Genomic DNA, 21,955 nt, shown 5'->3' on the forward strand with positions numbered 1-21,955 from the left:
CTCCTCTTGGAAGACATTTGGGTTATTTCTAGTTTGGGGCTATATGAATAGTGCTTCTTTGAACAGTCTTCTGCGTGTCTTTTAGGACACATATGTACACACATCTGCTAAGGATACACTAGGAGTGCAATTGCCAGGTCACAGGCTATGCATCTGTTTAGCTTTCCACAGTACTGCCAGCAGTTTGTAAAGTGCTGATATTAATTTACTGCTCCACCGGAAGTGCATGGAGTTCCAGTTGCTGCACATCCTCATCAGCTCTCTTTTTCATCTTAGCCATATCGATGGGCATATAGTGGTGTTACATTATGGTTTTAATTTGCATTTCCCTGATTAATTAATGTTTGTTTTAATTTAATTACTTAACTTTCATTTCCCTCATTAGGATGAGCACCTTCTCAGGTCTTTTGGTTATTTTGGATATTCTTCTTTTTGACATGCCTGTTCAAGCACTGTCCATTTTTCTGTCAAGTTGTCTTTTTCTTATTGGGTTCTGATACAAACTGGAATCAAGGTCTTGTCAGAAATAGATATTGAAAAGAACTGTCATTCTTTGGTTTGTCTTTTCACTCTTCAGTGATTATTTTGTTGATTATTTAGATTGACAATCCATCTGGGATTGATTTTTGTATATGAGTTGACATAAGGGTCAAAATTAATTGTTTCTATATGAAGACTGACACATCACCATTTATTGAAAAAAAATCCTTTATCCATTGTACTTTCACCTTTGTCATAAACGAAGTGACCATATATATTAGTCACAGTCCAAACCTTTCTGTTCCATTGCTCTATTTCTACTGTGTTAACACCACATTGTTTTAGTTATCATAGCTTTAATGAGTCTTGTTGTCTGACAGTGTAAGTCCTACAGCTTTGTTCTTGTTTTTCATCTTACTATTTCTTGGTCCTAAGAATCTCCACGTAAATTTTAGACTTAGCTTGTCAGTTTACACACACACACACACACAAAGGGATTCTGCTTCTTATTGCACTGAATTTGTAAAAAGTGCAGAGATTATTGATTTTCCTACTGCATTAAATCTGTAGAAAGTGTGGAGATTATTGATTTACAATGCTGAGCCTTGCAATCAATGACTATGATATATCTGTTCATTTATTTAAATATGATTTAATTTCTCTCAATAAAGTTTCTCAGTTTTCTGTGTAGAATTTTTGTAAACTTTTCATTATATTTATTCCTAGGTGTTTGATTTTTTAAAACACTTTTATTATAAAATAAAAACAGATTCAGGAAACCACATAAGACAAATTTATAGCTTATTATTACAAGGCAAATACCATTTTAATTGACACCCAGATGAAGAAATAGAACTTTGCCTAAAGCCCCTCCATCTGTCCTGATCCAATTATAATTCCTTTCTTCCCCAAAGTAATCATTTTCCTGACTTTTATAATTGGCTCTTCCTTAAATTTCTTTATAAATGTATCACCCAAGTTTGCCTCCCTAGACAGCATCGTTTAGTTTTGCCCAGTTTTAAATAATGACTTTTTCTCTTTTAATCTATAGGTTGCTTTTCCATCCTTTTATTACGCCTCAATTTACCTGCTGACATGTAGTTTCCCACATGTAGAGTTTCCCACAATATGGGTTTTGCTGAGTACATGTCCATGGTGCAGCTCAACACGTTCCTCTGTCCTATTTCCTGCAAAATGGGAAACTGATCAATCCTTTTGGGAAGACTATAGTTTGTGGTGTATTATTTCATCAGGAAGCAGGCAACATCTAGCTATTCTCCTTTTATGATGTTAGCAGCCACTGATACTTAGTGTTTAGATCTGTTAACTCATCACAGATTGCAAAATTATGGTATTCTAAGTTGATCATTTCTTTTTCATTTACTGGCTGGAATACGTCTATGAAGAGATCCATCCCCTCATCTACAATTTGGTTACACAGTGGTACAGTTCATAGTGGAAAGGCAGGATAAAGGCTTGTTTCTTCCCCCACCTCACTACATCACTGCCTTTTTAAAAATCAGTTTTCATTATAATGATTTTTCTCCCACTTATACTCACAAGTTGGCTTTTTTTTATATCCATAGAAACCCATGGATTTAAACACAGTTGATGAGTTTCAATTCATTGTAATTATTATCCTTATTGGTGCTCAAATTGCTCCATTGTCCACTGAGAACCTCTTTACCTTTGGCTAAGTCCTTTTGAAATAACCCTAGTAGTCTTTGATAATTTTCTTGTTATTTGGTATCACAAGATTTTCCAAGTTAATCTCACACAAATGATCCAGACCTGAAATCAGCTTTCTAGACCACAATCTGGACCCTATGGATGATTTTTGCTATTTTGTTGGTCATTATTTCTAGGCCTAGTCAATGAACAGAGATAGAATGTGTATGTATGTATTTTTGTGTGTGTACATGTGCACGTATACACATATATAGTCATATATAATTATATAGTACAGATATACAGTTAATATGTATCTATAGACATAGGCCTAACTATCTACATGTATAATTTAAATATATGTATAAATATATATATCATTAAAATACCTTATTAGTACAGATAATTCTAATTCTAATTCAGCACTGCAGAGTTTTTAGTTAACCTCTTCTATATTACTTCTGTATTCCTCTTCTTCCCACCCTGAGAACCCTAGTTCTCAAGTTCACAAGGGGTTTTATAATTAGACTATTTCATAATTGTTCATTTGTTCTACTCCATATTACAAAACAGACTCAGGACAGAAATTCTAATATTATGTTTGGTAAACAATACGTTTATTGAAAACAGTTTTAACTTCATTTGGCATTTGTTCAATCTTTCTCTCTCATTTAAAGGACTGACATCTCCATTGCCAGAGCATATTGCCATTATATACTATACTCCCTCCATTTTAACCTTCATTTAGTTCTAATTCTATAACAACTCTATTCTTACTTCTCACCATCGGTTCTTACACTGATTGCCTCTAGTCATTTTGGTTGTATGATGCTTATTCCTTGATAGATTCTTTCAGGGTTTATGTAATTAAGATAAGTTGAGTTCTTTAAAAATAGATTTACCATATGATCCAGCAATCCCACTACTGGGCGTATACCCAGAGAAAACCATAATTCAAAAAGACACATGCACCCCAATGTTCATTGCAGCACTATTTACAATAGCCAGGACATGGAAGCAACCTAATTGCCCATCGACAGATGAATGGATAAAGAAGTTGTGGTACATATATACAATGGAATATTACTCAGCCATAAAAAGGAACGAAATTGAGTCATTTGTTGAGACGTGGATGGATCTAGAGACTGTCATACAGAGTGGAGTAAGTCAGAAAGAGAAAAACAAATATCGTGTATTAACGCATGTATGTGGAACCTAGAAAAATGGTACAGATGAGCCGGTTTGCAGGGCAGAAGTTGAGACACAGATTTAGAGAAGAGACATATGGACACCAAGGGGGAAAAACTGCGGTGGGGTGGGGATGGTGGTGTGCTGAATTGGGCGATTGGGATTGACATGTATACACTGATGTGTATAAAATTGATGACTAATAAGAACCTGCAGTATAAAAAAACAAACAAACAAAACAACTAATACTAAACTTTCATTGGGTTATCTGTATGGAAATATATTAATATAAATGTTTCAGACATTATGTGAAATTTCTAAAAATCTTATATGTTCTGGTATAATGTTATAAGTCATAATTCTAGTTATTAATTTAAAATGTATATCTCAGAAATAACTAAATTTCCTTGTCAATTGCACTATTATGAACTTTCATCAAATCTTTAACCGTGGTCATTTTTAAGTCTTTTGTCATTTACAGACAGTTCTGGGTGTACTCTGATGCTTTTGCAAATACGTTCCTATAAAAGGGTTTCATCTTCAAGGAATTCATAGAAAAGACTCTGACAGGTACAGGTTTCTGGTAACTGTACTGCTGAACTGAATGAATAAGCATTTTCAGAACTCTAATGAAAAACTGATGAACTCATAAAAGTGCTAACAAAAGATCAAGATGAAAAAAAATAATTAATTACACGGGACTGAGTGAACTGATGAGGATGATTATAATTTTTGTGACTTTGTTTGAATTTAAAAAAAAAATCCCACAAGAACTCAGAGGCAAAGAATATAGAAATCAATTTTCACTGCAAAGTAAAGGAGCTGTTACAGTGGAGGATTACTGGACTGAAAGTCAATATTATGACATAGTATGAGTGTGAAAAAAAAAAAAAAAAGATAAGTTGAGTTCTTGTATGTTGATAACAGGCGGCCTGTCTCCAATTATAAGTGAAAGTTAGTTTTGTTGGGATTAAAATTCCAAGCTCACTTCTTTTTTTAAGTCTAAAACTTTCTCTAGAATACACTTTGGTGTTGGTTGTTCAGGCTTAATAGTCTCAGGCATGTGATATACTCTTTCAATATGCAGTTTCTATTATTACTGTTATTATTAGTTTAGAAAAGTTTCTTGAATCATTTTGTTGGTATTTGTTCTGTTTCCTTGCTTTGATTTTCTTCTTTAGGGGCTCCCATCATTTGTATATTTTATTTTATTTTATTTTTTGCCTATGTACAATATTTGTCACATCCTCTTGAATCTTTAACAATTTCTTTTTTTTTTTTAATTTTAGAATATTCCACCTACTTTTCATAAGGTATTATGTTATGTTTATTCAATCTTGTGCTTCTCCTGGTTAAGACTTCTTTTTTTCTTTTTTTTTTTGGGCCCTGCCTCATGGCTTGCAGGATCTTAGTTCCCTGACCGGGGATTGAACCCCAGGCCCCCAGCAGTGAAAGCGCCAAGTCCTAACCACTGGACCACCAGGGAATTCCCAAGACTTCTTTTTTAAATGACTTTTTTTCCCATTCTAATTCATTCCTGGGATCAGTTTCATGTTTGAACATTAAACCAACCTTACATTACTAGAATAAAGCCAATTTGATTGTGATATATTATTGTTTTACATACCATGGATACAGTTTGTTCTTTTGTTTACACATTTTGCGTGCATGTTCAAAAGAGAAACTGGCCTGTGATTCTATTGTTGTAATATTCTTTTTTAGTTTTGATCTGAAGCTTATGTTGGGCTTATAAAAATTCTGAGCAATATATTCTTTTCTGTTTCCTGGAAGATTTTTATGTAGGATTACCGCTATTTCTTCCCTAAATATTTGGAAGAATTTATTTGGAAAGCCATTTATCCCTGGAAATCATTTTCTGTAAAGGTACTTAATTATACAAACAACTTTTTGAGTAGATATAGATTTTTTGATATTTTTTCTTTCTTGGGTTAGTCTTGTTAGGTTGCATTTTTTAAGAATTTATAATTTTGGATAAATTTTCAAATTTATAAATATAAAATTATCATAATTTTAACAGCTTTATTGGGATATAATTTACATACCATAATTTCAATGCTTTAATGTATACAATTCAGTGGTTCTTAGTGTAACCACTAAAAGACTTGTGTAACAATCACAACAATCCAATTTTAGATCTTTGTTCCCCCACAAAAAAACCAATTACACATTAACAATGTTTTTTCATTCTCCTCAACCCTCTCAGCCCTAGGCAATCACTAATCTACTTTCTGTCTCTACAGATTTGCTATTCTGGGCATTTCATATAAATGGGACCATACAATATGTGGTCTTTTGTGAGTGGCTGCTTTTACTTTACATAATGCTTTCATGGTTCATCCATGTTGTAACATGGATCAATATTTCATTCCTTTTTATAGCTGAATGCTATTCTATTGTACAGATATTCCACATTTTGTTTATTCATTTAACAGATTGAGATTTGAATTATTTCCACCTTTCGTTTTTATAAATATGCTTCTATGAACATTCATGTACAAGCTTTTGTGCAGATAATAAGCTTTTATTTCTCTTAAGTATATATTTAGTAGTGGAACTGCTGGGTCATAGGGTAACTCTATGTTTAACGCTTTGAGGAACTGTCCAGCTGTTTTGTAAAATGGCCACACCATTTTACATTCCCACCAGCAATGTATGTGGGTTTCAATCTCTTGTCTTATAGCCTAGCATGTCATCTATGCTGGAAAAGGTTTCACATGTAGTTGAGAAGGATGTGTATTTTACTGTTCAGTTGAGTGTTCTATAGACATTTATTAGGTCTTGTTAATTCATAGTGTTGTCCAAGTCTTCTATATCCTTGTTGATCTTCTGCCTAATTGTTCTATCCATTATTGACCATGGAGTACTGAAGCCTCTGCCTAATGTTGTGGAATTATCTATTTCTTCCTTCAATTCTTCATGTATTTTGGTATTTTCTTCTTCACGTATTTTGGTTTTATCTTATTCAGGGCACATATGTTAATAATTTTTGTATCTTCCCTTTTTTTTAATCATAAAATGTCCCTTTTCATATCTAGTAACTTTTTTTTTTGTTTTAAAGTCTATTTTTTCTGGTATTAGTATAGCTACTTCAGCATTCTTATGGTTGCTATTTGCATGATGTATATTTTTTCATCCTTTTACTTTGTACACATTAGACCTTTGAATCCAAGGAGCGTCTCCTATAGAAAACATTTTTTTAAGTCTAGTTTGACAATGTCTGCCTTCTTTTGATTGTAGTGTTTAATTCATTTACATTTAGCTTTTATTACTATATGGTAGGATTTATTTATGTCTATCATTTTACCTTTTGTTTTCTACATGTCTCATGTTTTTGTTTTTTTGTTATTGTTGTTGTTCCTCCATTTTCCTTTTATATTAAGTGGATATTTTCTACTGTAACATTTAATTCCTTTAATGATTTTTAACCACATTTTTTGAGTAATGGCTGCTCTAGGGCTTATGTAATACATCGTCTCAGAATCTCTTCAGATTTATACTAACTTCATTCCAGTGAGAAACAGAAACTGTACTTTTATAGAGCTGTATTACTTCCCCTCTTTTTTGTTTTTATTACATTTATATATGTTACATACTTAACAACATATTATTATAATTATTACTTCACACAAGCTTATTTTTTAAAGGAGCTTAGAGAAGAAAGTAGAGCAAATAAATATTTATAGAGTTTGTTGGGTTAATCTATTTATTTACCATTTCTGGTTCTCTTCCTTTCTTCCTGCGGATTCAGGTTATGATCTAGTGTCATTTTTATTCTAATACAGCTTTGTTCTCACTGCCTTCTTTGTGCCATATCATCAAATATATGACATTTCTTTATGTTATATACAGAACAATCCAAATATAATCTTATTGTTTATGCACTTACTTTTTAAATTAGTTAAGAGAAGAAAGGAGAAGAAATTTGAAATTACATTATCTTTTATAATTCCCTACACAACTGCTCTAGGCAGCATTCTTTGTTTTGTTTTTATGGCTTGAGTTACTGCCTGCTATCATTTGAAGAACTTCCACTAGTATTTCTTGTGAAGCCCGTTTGCTAACAATGAATTCACCCAGTTTCTGTTTCTGTGTCTGTGTTATGGTACAGTATTGATGATAAGTTGTGGAGTGGTAGGAAAAACTAAAATGTGATGTACTGTATGATGTATGTTTTACTGAAGTGGCTTTGTCAAATTATAATGATTTATGATAGGAATCACATAAAGCTAGCATCACAATTCTCCAGGAATGTTCTGTAGAATGCTGATGTTAATGATGAATATGTGAATCCCAAATCTTTCATTTGTATTGACCTTATCATCATTAATTCTTCTCCCAACAATGCCATTAACTATAGTTGAGTTCTAAAGTGTACCTTCCTCTTTTCCCATAGAAATTGCCCCACAATTTCAAAAAGTTCTCAAAGGTGAAAAAGTTCACACGACGTTTATCACGTTTGCAAATGCCAGTGAAAATGCTAAGGTAACACTGTCCAAAATGCAATATTCTTCTGTTAGAGCACCCAACTTTAAACAAATACACATATTCTAAATACAACTTAGATCTGTGACATGTTTTGGCCAATGAAGTGTGCGCAGACATGATGGCCTTAAGTGAGCAACAGAGGCCTTAAATGGGCTTGTACGGTTGGGCTCACCTCTTATGTTTCAGTGAACTTTGTAAGAAGACATGGCCTGGGAGCTGTGGCCTCACAGTTGGGCTCCAGAGTAAGATGTGTGGGACAGACCTCAAACTGATCCAAAACATGAAGCAAAAGCAGCCATCTAGAGGTCTAAAAGAGAGTCACTGCAGCTAGCCCATAGGCCCAAGAAAAATAAATTCTTGTTTATGTAACTGAGTTTTGGGGCCATTTGTTCCAAAGCATTATCACAGCAAGAGCTGACTAATACAACATCCTCCAAATCATTGTTATGTAGATGGCTGCCACCATGCCTACATGTAAGGCAATTGTGTACTCGAATTTTGAGAACTCTTGAACTCTTGGTGCCTCTCCAACACAATTTACATGGTTAAAGTTTCCCCAAATAAGTTCAATAATGTACCACAAAGATCTCCCTAAACTTTTATTAAATGTAATGCAAAGTTCTTTCTATTCATTTTCTGCTTCTACATAGTTAAAATGCTTTTTATGAATCTAAAAGGATGGAAAATTGTAACGAAACATCTTTGTAGATAGCTGTTATTCACAAAGGAAAATTACAAACAAAATACGCATTTCACTGAGTATAGAGCACTGATGCCCCTGGTGCCTCTAAATGCCAAGTGGACAAAGGCACTTAATAAATATTGAATCCTGCTCTCTCCACTTGAGAGGGAGAGCAAGCTATTCTAAAGTGGTGGAGGGATGCTCTTAGCAGCTATTTGCAACACTCTGTGAGCTTGGACACTGTGTAGCTACGAAGAAACCTTTGTCTAAGGAAACTAACTAAAGAAACTTGAAAGTGGAAAAAGAAAGAAAGAATGAGAGATACCCTTCTCATGGTGACTCATTCACTTATTTGTTCATTTACCAAATATTTACTATGTGTATAATACTGTGCTGAGAACTGCACAGAACACAGAGATGTACCCCTGTTCTCAGGGAGGTTAGATACCAGAGAGGGAGATAAGATGTAGATGCCTTATGGCAGTTCCACATATGTCTTGTTAAACTGTTTACAAGTTCAGGGGACAGAAGGGATCCATATCTTGCTTGGATTCTCAGTGAAGTTTTCCCAGAGAAGGAGGTGTAAAATAGATTGACTAGAAAAAAAAAATTGATGTAATAGGTAGATATGAAAGGGAGCAAAGATGCAGAGACAATTAGATCCAGTTATTTTTTTAAAAGTCTAGAAAGTGAAATTAAAGCCAAATTATGGAGGGTCCTGAATGTCAATCGTAAGAGTTTGGATGTATTGTGTTGGCAATGGGTGTCATGGACGGTTTGGAACAGGGCAATGGCATAATCCAAGAACCTTAGGAGGTGTAATAGAGGTTGTAGGGAGGAAGATAGGAAGACATGCTATTCTCCGAAGCAATCATCGTAATCCAGGTATAAAATAATAAATGGTAGAACTGGAGTAATGGCTACACTGATGGAAGGGAGGAGTATGAGAGACCCTATAAAGAAAAACTGTCAAGGCTTGGTCATTGATTGGATACATTCATTTATCCATTTAACAAAGGTTATCAGTAACTGTGCCAGTCGCTGGGGATGCAAGAGTAAGCAAAACAGACATGATTTCATCCTCTCGGACCATATGGTAAACACCTATCTAAAACTGGATGTGAAATGTGCTGAAGGCTATAAGCGAGAGGTACCTGGTGTTATGTGAGGTATGGTAGGGGGATCTGATGAGTTGAGTAGCTAAGGGGATACTCTCTTGACAAAGTGACACATGAGAAGAGATGAGAAGGATGAGGAGGAATTAATCAGTTTCAAACTAAACAGAAGGACGTTTCATGCAGAGGGGTAGCATGGGCAATGTGCCATTGTAAGTATGCAGGCCTGAAAGGAGGCCACTGTGGGCTGGATGATTGAGAATGAAAGGAAGGAGGTACAAGACGAGGCTGCAGAGATCATGCTCCATCATGCCCAGGGGATGCCCTGCCCTGCAGACTAGTGCACCCAGAGTGCCAGTGCACAACAAGATGAGAAGCTTGCTCTAGAATGCAAGTCAACACACTGCTTCTTTCATCAAGAAAGTCTTGCCTGTTAAACTAAACAGTATATCTAGTGGACATATGATTTACATTCTGAAGCAAGCACCTTATCTTACAGAACGGCAACAGTTCTCAACCGGCAGCCAGCCTGTGACTCCACATTTTAGACCACTGTGAGGAGGTCTGTCTTTATCCTAAGAGCAAGGGAAAGTCACAGAAGGACTTGAAGAGGAGGTGGTGGTGGCTGCGTCATGGAACATGGATTGGAAGGCAGCCAGAGTTAGCAGAGAGAAGACGAGGAAGTGTGTGTCTGAACCCTTACTTTCCTGGTGAAATAAGAGGTGTCCTCTTCAGGTGAGAGAGCAAGGACACACAACAGAGTCTAGTGGGACATGAAAAGAGTGGAGAAAGAGCCATTGTTAACAGCCATAAGTAAGGGAGTAGAAAAAAGAAATGGGCACCACATGTCAGTTAAAATAAGACAGCCTATGTTGTTGACATAGCTCTGTGACTGGATCTAACAAACGCATTGCTCTGAAAGCAGGTCCAGAGAAGATGAGTGTTAGAGATGAGCAGAAAGCATCTGCACTGAGGTTCCATGGGAAGGTAAAATGGCTTGGCAGTCTGGGTATAATGTTGCTGTGATGGACCAGCAGTCAACTACAGGGAATCAGAGGTAAAATGATACACTGTATTCTAGTCAAACTTACACTCACCAGAGCCCGGAAGGAGGAGAGCCCGTGTCTTGTACTGCCCAGTAGCCATGTCCCTCCCAGGGCAGGTACCTGCAGGGAAGCCAAGGCAGCTTGTCTTGGGCCAGGCATGGATCTGGCTTGTCAGAGGATCCCAGAGGTGCTGTGGGGAGGCAGCAATATTTTTTTGGATCCATCTCCTAAAGTAAAGGAAATAAAAGCAAAAATAAACAAATGGGACCTAATTAAACTTAAAAGCTTTTGCAAGGAAAGGAAACGATCAACAAAATGAAAAGACTACCTACTGAATGGGAGAAAATATTTGCAATGGATATGACCAATAAGGGATTAATATCCAACATATATAAACAGCTCATAAAACTCAACATCAAAAAAACTAACAACCCGATTAGAAAATGGGCAGAAGAACTGAATCGACATTTTTCCAAAGAGGAAATGCAGATGGCCAACAGGCACATGAAAAGATGCTCAACATTGCTAATCATCAGGTAAATGTAAATCAAAACTACACTGGGGTATCACCTCACTCCTGTCAGAATGGCTATCATCAAAAAGAGCACAAACAACAAATGTTGGCAAGGATGTAGAGAAAAGGGAACCCTCGTACACTGTTGGTAGGAATGTAAATTGGTGCAGTCACTGTGGAAAACAGTATGGAGGGTTCTCAAAAAAATAAAAATAGAACTACCATATGACCCTGCAACTCCACTCTTGGGTATATAACCAAAAAAAACAAAAACACTAATTTGAAAAGATACATGTACCCCAGTGTTCGTAGCAGCATCATTTACAATTGCCAAGATACGGAAGCAACCTAAGTGTCCATCAAGAGATGAATGGATAAAGAAGATGTGGTACATGTAACCAAGGGCATACTACTCAGCCATAAAAAAGAACGAAATTTTGCCATTTGCAGCATCATAGATGGACTTGGAGGGCATTATGCTAAGTGAAATAAGTCAAACAAAAACAAATACTGTATGATATCACCTATATATGGAATCTAAAAAATACAACAAACTAGTGAATATAACAAAAAAGAGGGAGACTCACAGGTATAGAGAACAAACTAATGGTTGCCAGTGCGGAGGGGGAGGAGGGGACAATACAGGGGTGGGGAAGTGAGAGATATAAACTACTGGGTGTAAGATAGGCTCAAGGATGTATTGTACAACACAGGGAATACAGCCAATATTTTGTAATAACTGTAATGTAACCTTTAAAGATTGTATAAAATTTTTTTAAAAAAGAAATCATACTGAAAATTGGAAACAACTTAAATGTCCATCAACAGGAAAATACACATATAAATTATGGTATTTCCCTACACGGGAATCTTACATAGCGAGGAAAGTACATGAACTAGACAGATCTTTATGTGTCAGCATGGATGAACCTAGCAAAGATAACACTAAATAAAGCAAGTAACAAGAGAAAACATAGTAGAATACTATATGCTGTTTAAGAATACCTAAAAATGTAGCATAAATCTAAAGACATCCATGGCAGTGATGGAGGCCAAGTTCAGAAGAGTGGTTACCCAGGGTCAGCTGGGGAGTGGCTGTGTTTGGGAAAGTGGTCACACCAGGCTCTTCAACAGGAATGGTAATGGTTTACTTCACAAGCTGGCTGGTGGACGGAGGAGTGTCTGCGATGTTATAATGTGAGCACGCTGCATGTAAAAGCCATTGCTGACCACATCTAGGGGATCTGATGCGCGAGAGCTGGTAGTGGGTGGAGGTATCCAAAAGGTGGTGGTAGAAGAGGAACGTTGTACACATAACGCCTAAGGCCTGACCAGAGGACGACCACTGTTCTAGAAACTGGATACAAATCCAACTTCTACGGCCAATGTTAAAAGACAAACTGAGGCATATTTAAAATTTTAAGACTTTATTTGAGCAAAAATAGATTCAATTCAGGCACCACCAAAGCGGAAGTGGTGAGGAGCACTCCAGCCACAGGAGCTGCAGAGATTTTTATTTTAAAAGGGCAGAAGCAAAGCAAGGAAATGACTGACTTGCTATAGCTTTATAGCCTAGTTGGTGGTTTGTGACTGGTTGTCCTCCGCGGTGTTCGTCACCCTGAGGCGTTGACAGGCTTAGATTTTGGTTGGTTTACGTAGGCAGCCGCATCACTAGAACCACCGCAGGCTAACGGCCTCCTTGCAGGGTTAATTTATTAACACCAATTGAGTTCTTCCTCTTACTTAGTTACTTCACTTCCTACGCCTCAGTTTCTCTTTTGTAAAGTGGATATTCAGTAGTAAATTCTCTGTGGAGTTGTTAGGAAAACTGAATGATTTCATACTGAAACAGTGCTTAAAATAATGCCTAGGAGAAAGTACTAGTTACCAGAGTTAGCCATCATTATCAGTACAAAACAAAGTGATTATTAGTAACCACGATCATGTCCTGAATGCATGAACACGTCACCATTTGCCAACCACCTTGTCAAGTCAGCAGAAACTACAGAAATTAAGAACACCCATGAAAGAGGTAACGGACCACAGGCAGACGTTCACTCAGCCTTTCAAGTGTCCCTCACGGAGTGCACGCTCTCTCCTGGGCGGGGCGAGCAGACACTTATCGGGAGTTTAACTACTTTTAAAATGCATTGATACACTCATATCTCACTTTTATTTGGATCAGTCAGCAAACGCTTTTTGGAAACCCCCAATTCTCCAAACCACCTACTTTTCGCACCGCCCTACTCTCGAAGTTCCCGCCTCTGCTCCCCAGGCCGGGTCTCCATGGGAGGCGGGGCTGCGTGCTGACGCACGGCGAGCGCACTGACGTCACGAGCCCCGCCCCCACGGGGCCGCCAACCGGCTTGAACCGCAGCCCCGCGGCGCGGAGGGTGATGAGGCTGGCGCCAACGGCCGGCGTTGCGGCGCGGGAGGCGGCGCGGGAGCGCGGCATTGAGAGACTGGCCTAGCTGGGGCCCGTGGCCCTCCCTCTTCTGGCTGGTACGCAGGTCCTGCGCACGCTGTGTGGCCGCAGCCGCCGGGCGGTGGGCGCCGAAGGGGCCGGGAGGCGAGCCGGGGTCCCCAGGCGGGTGTGGGCATCGTATCCTCAGGCAGCGTCCCCCGAGGCCGCGGTGGGGCCATGATTCACTCGGTGAAGCTGCGCCGCGACAGCGCGGCCGACTTCGCCTCGCACTATGAGTACCTGTGCGCGCTGCAGGACTCGGTGCCTCTGCCCGCCGTGCGCGCTTCCCTGCGGGAGGGCGTGCTGGACTTCAACGCCGACCGCCTCCGCGGGGTGGACTGGGCGCCGCTCCTGAGCACCCTCAAGATTAATAAAGATCTGCCCCTGATCTGTATCAAGAGCTTCTTCCAGCCATGGCTTGGCGAGACAGGTTTGTAGTTCCCGCTTCCAGGGGCTCTCGTGTGGGCGCTGCGAAGCGGGGTTTTAGATGGTGCAAGGTGGAGGGTGGGCACGAGAACCGGTGCCCAGTGGCCGGGTGTGCGTGCACTAGACGGGGCGTGCGGCCTAGGACTCCTGCCGGCTCAGTGACCCCGGCCGAGTGCCTTAAGGCTTCTAGGTCTCGGTGTTCTCATCTGTAGCATGGGCTTCACAGGACCCACTCTCTGTGGCGATTACAAGGAGACACTCTGTTAATGCTTGTAGACTCTACAATGTAGAACACTTAGCACAGTTTAGAGCATCGTTAATTGTTCCACAGATGTTACCTGGTCTGTTGAATGACTTTGTCGGTACAGACCAAAGCGATTAGGAAATTGATATATCCCAGCTTGATTTCCTTTCCGTTAAAACGGGGCTCAGGAAAAAAAAAATTTTTTTTTAAATAGTCGTATCATATAGTGGGAAGAGCACAGGTGTGAAGGCAGCTTAGGGTTTGAATTCTAGGGCTTATGCTCTCTGTGGCCTGGGCAGGTTACTTTTGAACTACAATCCCCACACTTGTAAAATGACATTAAAAACCACTCTTTCTGTGGATTCTTAGAATTAATTAAGCAGGTTATGTGTGTAAAGTATCCTGGCACTTCAATGAGTTGTCAGAACCAAGGGCTGCTGGAGACGATGCTTCTGCCCTAGGTAATCTCACCTTCTACTGGGCGGCAGGTAAACACAAGCACAGTAGTCAGTGCTCTGGAAGAAGTGAGTTCAGGTGCTACAGAGCACAGAATCTTTTTTTTTTTTTAATTTAATTTTTTTTTTATTGCAGTATAGTTGATTTACAATATTGTGTTAGTTCCAGGTGTACAGCAAAGTGATCCAGTTATACACATATCCATTCTTTTTCAAATTCTTTTCCCGTACAGTTTGTTACAGGATATGGAGTAGAGTTCCCTGCGCTATGCAGTAGGTCCTTGTTGATTATCTATTTTATATATAGTCGTGTGTATATGTTAATCCCAAACTCCTTATTTATCCCTCCCCGCCCCCGTTTCTGCTTTGCAGAACACAGAATCTTGGAAGGGAAAGTTCAGGGTAGGCTTCTTGGAGGAGGTGCCATCCTTTCTGAGGATATGTAGACGCTCCTGGGGTAGCAGGAGGGAGCAGTGTGTGTCAAAATTTGAGAAATATAAGAAAATATGGCAAAACTAAGGTACAGGACTGGAACTCAGGGTTTGGAAAGAAATGAGATTTGATTCTGGAGACCTAGTGGGGCCCAACAGAAAGGAGCCTTGTTTGTCCTGTCAGAAGTTTGGATGTTTATCCTGAAGGCTGTGGGAAACACTGAAGAACAGTGAGATGGAATTCCGGTTTAGAGGCTCACTCGGACCTCCGTGTGGAAGGCAGTTGATTGGGTGCAGGGTGAATTGTAATCTCAGGGTCCCACTTAAGTTATAAAAGGTTGGACTGGATTTTGGAGATCCGAGAGAGAATGGGTGGGGCCTGGTGACCAGTTAGAAAAGTGAGGGCAGCAAGCGTGGGTGACAGTTTACAGCTGCATCTTTTTGTGAGGTACAGAGCACAGTAGGAAGGGATTGGGGGTGGGGAGAGGATCTTACTTCATCTTCAGTGCTTTAGAGGGGCCTGGTAGACGGGTCTGGGCCCAAGGTACAGATCTGGGCTTTTTGGGGAGGACAGGTGTTTGAAGGCATGGAAGAGACTTAGGTTACCCACAAGAAGATTCAAAGAATCATAGGTCTGAGAGTTTTTTAAGTGGGTATATTTGAGGATGTTTATAAGCTGAGAGAAAGTAGCCAGTAGAGGAAGGGTGTGAAGATTTAGGAGAGGAAATGATTGTTCATTTGTTCATTTGTTTTGAAAACAAATGAACAAATGTTTTGAAAATATTTGTTTTCAAAATGTTTGAAAACATTTTGTTTTCAAAAACATGAATACTTGTCATTTCTAGGGTCTGGGGTTCACACCATGTGTTATCTCTTCTGCAAGGACATTTCAACTCATCCCCTGGTGAAGAGAAGTCAGATTATTCTTTGCACCCCATTCAGGTGTAAGAACTGTTCTGTACCTCTGAAGGGACTTTACTTAACCAGAGTAATAAGTTAGAAATCAAAAGAAATTATAGCTGGAAGGGACCTTAAAGGCCAGTGTACTTAATTTTGCCTAATACTTTACATTGAATGTAAGGAAAATTTATTGCAGAGCCCATTCTCTTCAGAGTCCCTTCACTGAACTTTCTTTATGTCTTGCATCCAGGGGGTCTAGCTTGTAGATTCTGGCCCCCTAAATTTGCTTCTTCATCCATATTACATTTTGCCCGGACTATGGCAGAAGCTCCTAGGTGGTTTCGCGGCCCCTGGGCTCAGTTCCTCTAAGTTCATCTGCCTACTCGGGTTGAGTGATCTTCTAACATAAAAAGATACGCTTAAAATAACGCTGCTAATGGCTTGCCCACACAGAGTTAGTGCATACTAGCCGCCCAGCGTGTGCTCTGCACAGAGGTGTGTAGTCTGAACTGTGCTCGGCCAAGCCTCATGGGGCTATTTGGCCCTGAGGAAGAGGAGCTTTCTGTGATCACTCCCTTTATCTAATTGGTCTTTCAGCAGCAGGGCGCCTTTTCCTAATCAGCGGAGGCACCCTTACTCAGCCAGTGGTAGCCCCAGGCCTCATCACCTGTGGGATGCAAGCCATGCTCTCTCCCAGGCTTGTTACGGCCAACAACTCTATTTTCAGTTCTGTCTCTTCTCACACTTGGCCCCCTGGCCTTTAGTCATCCCCACCTGCAGTATTTACAGTGCCCAGCAGGTGTCAGGCTTGAGTGTCTTTGCACAGGTTCTCCCTGTGCAGTTAATGCACCTCCTACTGCAACTCTGCATAGTCTCATCTTTCTAGATTCTACTTCAGGGTTATCATGAAGCCATCACTTAGATATAACTTTTTGCCTCCAAAGGAATCTCTGTGCATAAAGGTTATGTTTCTTTATCTCATGTGATTGAAATTTTGAGTTTACACATGTCCCTCCTTAATGAAGGCTTTAAGGGCAGGAGTCATTTCTAATCCTTAGCACAGAGCAGATGCTTTTTTTTTTTTTTTTTGGATGCTTTTTAATGCTGATAAAATGTATGGTTTAAATCACTCATTTTACAATAATTTTGCTTTAGGTTCTGACAGAAATAAAGTTTACAGAAGTCGTGTTCCTGCGATAAGAAATAAAGATGTGACCTTCCAGTTGTGTAAAGCTCTTAAATGCTGTGTCAGTGCATCGGGTGCGCTAAGGAACCTGGAGCTAAATGGGCTAGTTCTGAGAGAGAGAGACTTAACTATGTTAACAAAGGTAAGCCTTCATTGTGTCCTGCCAACATTTGATAGTTGCTTTTGGGGCATACTAAACCAATAAAATTTTAAACTTTTTCTCCCCATTAAAGGGATTGAATAAATCGGCCACTTTGGTGCACCTGTGTCTTGCGAATTGTCCAATTGGAGATGGAGGTTTAGAAAGTGAGTTTCAGTCTTGTTTAAGTCTCTTCCCATCAGACTGGTCTCGTAATTTCCTACACACTATGTCTGTCTACCTTTTCCTGTCTACCTTTTCTTGGTGTTGTTCATGCCTGGATTGTCTCCTGTACCTGCTCAAACCTTGGTCCATTCTTATTTGTACCATGGAAGTTTGTCATGCTGGATACTCTCAGAACTAATTTTGCTTAAGTTTGTGTTAAGCCACAAACCACACATTTTGTATATTTTCTGTTTTTTGTGTTTGTTTATATTTTTATGGTTTCTCTTCAAGAAATATTATGGGAAGGGAAATAGCAAGATGTAAAGAGCAAAAAAGTCATCGTTATCTTTAAATTGTTAAAACATCTGTCTGCAATCATAATTATAATGCACTGTGGTATGTGTTAAAATAGGAAATATATGTAACGTCCCGTAGCAGCAGTAAACTCAGTGGTGTTGGCGGGGGTGTATCATGGAAGTAATCACAAAGCAGGTGACTGTTGGTTGGGGTCCTGAAACATTAGTGTGTATTCCCTGTGTCCAGTAGTGTTCTGGAGGGGTCAGGAAGCCTGCCTTTCAATTTGAGGGAACAGAGGGTTTGAGGTCCTCTATCTTCTATTGCTCTAGTATATTGCATAGCACCTAATAAAATACTGGGTTTATAGTTGACGTTTAAATCATTGATTGATAATCAAGATTGGGATGTATCACTGGAAATGAAAATAGGAAGAGTCTTATGCTTTTTAGGTTTTTCTTTTTTTGCCTATGTCTCAAAAGGTATGTAGTACTTTAGTGGTTGGGAATAAAGTTTGCAGTATTCAGTGTATTCAGTTTTAGTATCTAAATAGAATTAAACTGTTGCTGTAAACTGGAATAACACTGTTACTGACAAGTTTTCGAATGCATCTGTTTGTCAATTACCTGTTTGGGAAGATTGTAGTTAATGATGTCAAGAATGTGGCTATAAACCTCCAATTGACTCAAGAAAAGCAAATAAGTCAAGATTGACAAATGTATAGGCTCTTCATCTTATTGTGTGTGTGGTTTTTTTTTTCCTTTTAGTTATTTGTCAAGGTATAAAGAACTCTATCACTCTTAAGACAGTAAACTTCACGGGGTGTAATCTGACATGGCAGGGAGCAGATCACATGGCCAAGATCTTAAAGGTGATTTTATGTTTAAACTTTCATGAAAACATACGTGATTGAAGCACATTAATATACTGATACAGATGGCAGTTAATTTTTGTATTTTGATACATGTGAGTGCAGCTTTCGTTTTGTTGAAAGAATATGACCAGTTTTCAGTTCAGGATTCTACCATTTAGTAAAGATAGTCCACTTAATTTTAGAAATCAGAGATTTAATATATAATACATAATAATACTTTCATGTATTTTTAGTTACTGAAAACATTTATTGTGATACTCTGAAGAAACTATGCCATTATAGTCTTCAAGACTTAAATGAATCCAGTGTTTATTAGCTGATGTAGTTTATAAACTAATAAAAATCACTACATCAGCAATTTGTAAATACAGTTTTTAAAATAATGCCTTAACAACTTTACAGTGGTTATAATTACTGTATTTAGGCTTAAAGTTATTTAATAATTTGACATGAAGCCTTTTTAATAGTTTGATGGTGCAGATCAGGGATAGGTAAACTATGGCTGGTGGGCCAGATCCAGCCCGTCGCCTGGTAAAGAAAGTTTTTTTGGAACATAGTCGCACCCATTGTTTACATGGTAGCTGTGGCTACTTTCACCCTACACCAGTGGGGTTGAGTAGTTGCAACAGAAACTGTATAGCCCACAAAGATGGAAATTTTTAAATTTAGATTTTAAAAATTGAAAAATTCTTTGAGCCTATACAGGGCAAGTCCATTGACCCCTGGAGTAGAAAACAGTCAAGAACTTGGGTGCCGAAGCCAAATGGCCTAGGTTCAAATTCCCTTTCTCCCATTTCATAGCTAGTGACCATGGACAAATCACTTAACCTCTATGCCTCATTCTGAGGTTTAAATGAACTAATTTGTATAAATAGTGCCTGGCACATACTAAGCACTGTGTAAGTGATTGCTGTTATTTCTGCTTGTAGCTTTTATAAGTTATTGTTAATAGAAAAATGACACTAATGATTTTCCTTTTAGAGTGTCAGAGGCACTTTGAGTCTTATTTTTTCAAGAATGTAATACGACTTTTTTCATTTAAAGTCAGTGTTCCCTGTTACCAAAATTTATTTTATGAATATAAAGAATTGAATGTCTTTAAGACAATACTTGTGGTTAAATGTCAAACCACTATTTTCCCAAGGCGCATCCAACTGGCTGTGCATAGTCCAGGCCTCTGAAGTTGGTGTGCATATCCTAGGGAGCATGTGAGATCCATTTTGTAAATATAGTTTTTAAAATAATGCGTGGGACTTCCCTGGCGGTCCAGCAGTTAAGACTCTGTGCTCCCAATGCAGGGGGCCCGGGTTCAATCCCTGCTTAAGGAACTAGATCCCACATGCATGCTGTAACTAAGAGCCCACATGCCACAACTGAAAGATCTGGCATGCTGCAACTAAAGACCCGGCACAGCCAAATAAATAAATAAATAAATATTTTTAAAAAATAAATAAAAATAATGCCTTAGGAGTTAGGAAAAGAAAATATTAGAACCTGTTTACCTTTGTATCATTTAAAAAATATCTGTGTAGTTTATAATGTACATAAATTACATAAATGTACATAAATTATATGTATAGAACTTCGTGTATATAATTTGTTACTAAATAAGATGCATATTAAAAAGTTTTCTTATGTGTTGCCCAGTCAGGTGTTTGGAGACCATAGGAGGACGGAATGATGAAATTTAGAGCCTCAGCAATGATAGAATTTAGAGCCAATTCCCTGACTTAGAAGATAAGGAAAATAATTCATGGACTGTAATTGAGTTGTCCAACTTTACATAACTCTTCAAGAACAGGTCATCCAGTGGCTGGAATCTAATCACTGACCGACTAGAATCTGGGTCACTGGACTCGTAAACCAGAACTGACTGTTTAATTTCTCAGGTTGATTCTCCTGGCATATATGCTTGATGTGTGTGTGTGTAAGTCTCTGACATAATAAGCCATACTCAGTAGGCACACCGTGTTTCCTTATTCAAGCATCGTAATTTCATACCATTAAATCTTTGAAGTATCAGACTATCAGAAGGCATGAAGAAACCTGGGCTGAGAGTCTTCGTTACAGGAGACCTGATCTTGACTGTATGGCTGGTTTGAGGCGCATCACTCTGAACTGCAACACGCTCATTGGTGACCTGGGTGCAAGTGCTTTTGCAGAATCTCTTAGTGAGGATTTATGGCTTAGAGGTAAATTCTAAAATTGAAAATATTGAATTTTTAATATTATATATGCTTAGCTTCTGGCATGATACGTTGTGATAGGATTTTTTTTTAAAGCCTCATTTTTCTGATAGCTTTTATTTTGCTTTTAAACTTTCTCTAAGAGTTGCATACATTCTTTATAGAAAATACAGAGTAACAAGAGAACAATTACCTATAATCTGAATACCCAAACGTAATCACTGTTCATTTTGGTGTATATACTTTCAGTCTTTTTTTTTTCTATAAATACATTTGTACACTTAGGGATTATAAAAATAGAATTGTAGTATACTTGCTATTTCATATTCCTGCTTTTTTCACTTAATGATGTATCATGTAGTATTCCATCCTATTGATGTCCCATAGTTTAATCAATTCTTTGCAATTAGATTTAGTTTGCTTTTCCCTGTCAGAAACAATGTGAATACATTGTATATACATCTCTGTGTCCATCAGGATTACTTCTGTAGAATAAGTTACTAGAAGTGGAATGACTAAGTGTGACATATTTTTAAGACTGTTGATACACATTGCCAAATTACCATCCAGAAATGCTATGCCAATTTGTAGTCCACCTTAACAGTGGATGGGAAGCCTGCCTCTCACAAACACTGGCTTGTAGCACTTTAAAAAAACTGTAAAACTACAAAAATGAGTACCTCTCCCTTTTTTATGCAAGTAGGATTACTCCAAATTTTATAACTTTTTTCAGTTAATTTAGTATGAGCATTTTAGCAAGTCAGTAAATTTGCATCTATGCATCATTTTTTGTGACTGTTCAGTGTTTCATATATGAATATGCCACAGTACACATAGCTTATCCATTCTTGTATATAAGCTATGTCCAGTTTTTCAGTTACAAATAGTACTCTGATATGTATCCTTACCTATATCTCTGACTATTTCTTTTGGTTAAATTCTTAGAAAAGGAGTTGTTGGATCAAAAGGGTATATACATTTAAAGACTTTTA

The 21,955-nt window shown here is 38.3% G+C and overlaps 1 protein-coding gene across 12 annotated transcripts in view; it reads left to right on the forward strand.

The window, feature by feature from the left end:
* Positions 1-13,522: 13,522 nt before the first annotated feature.
* The window catches only part of CEP78 (centrosomal protein 78), a 35,432-nt gene continuing 26,999 nt past the window's right edge, over positions 13,523-21,955 (forward strand). For 4 of the 12 annotated variants that reach the window (XR_014247282.1, XM_082401424.1, XM_082401415.1 and 1 more), the window contains exons 1-5: positions 13,528-14,093; positions 17,275-17,447; positions 17,539-17,611; positions 18,671-18,774; positions 20,795-20,969. Coding sequence is in view for 11 of the 12 variants with exons in the window: in XM_082401424.1 (XP_082257550.1) it covers positions 13,841-14,093; positions 17,275-17,447; positions 17,539-17,611; positions 18,671-18,774; positions 20,795-20,969 (778 nt within the window). In the remaining variant the exon portion in view is untranslated. Of the gene's footprint in view, positions 14,094-17,274; positions 17,448-17,538; positions 17,612-18,670; positions 18,775-20,762; positions 20,970-21,955 lie in introns of those variants that run through there. The other 8 variants (XM_082401419.1, XM_082401420.1, XM_082401423.1 and 5 more) reach the window with 8 other exon arrangements.

The sequence above is a fragment of the Balaenoptera borealis genome (assembly GCF_965194805.1).
Source record: "Balaenoptera borealis genome assembly, chromosome: 8".
NCBI classification, from domain to species: domain Eukaryota; kingdom Metazoa; phylum Chordata; class Mammalia; order Artiodactyla; family Balaenopteridae; genus Balaenoptera; species Balaenoptera borealis.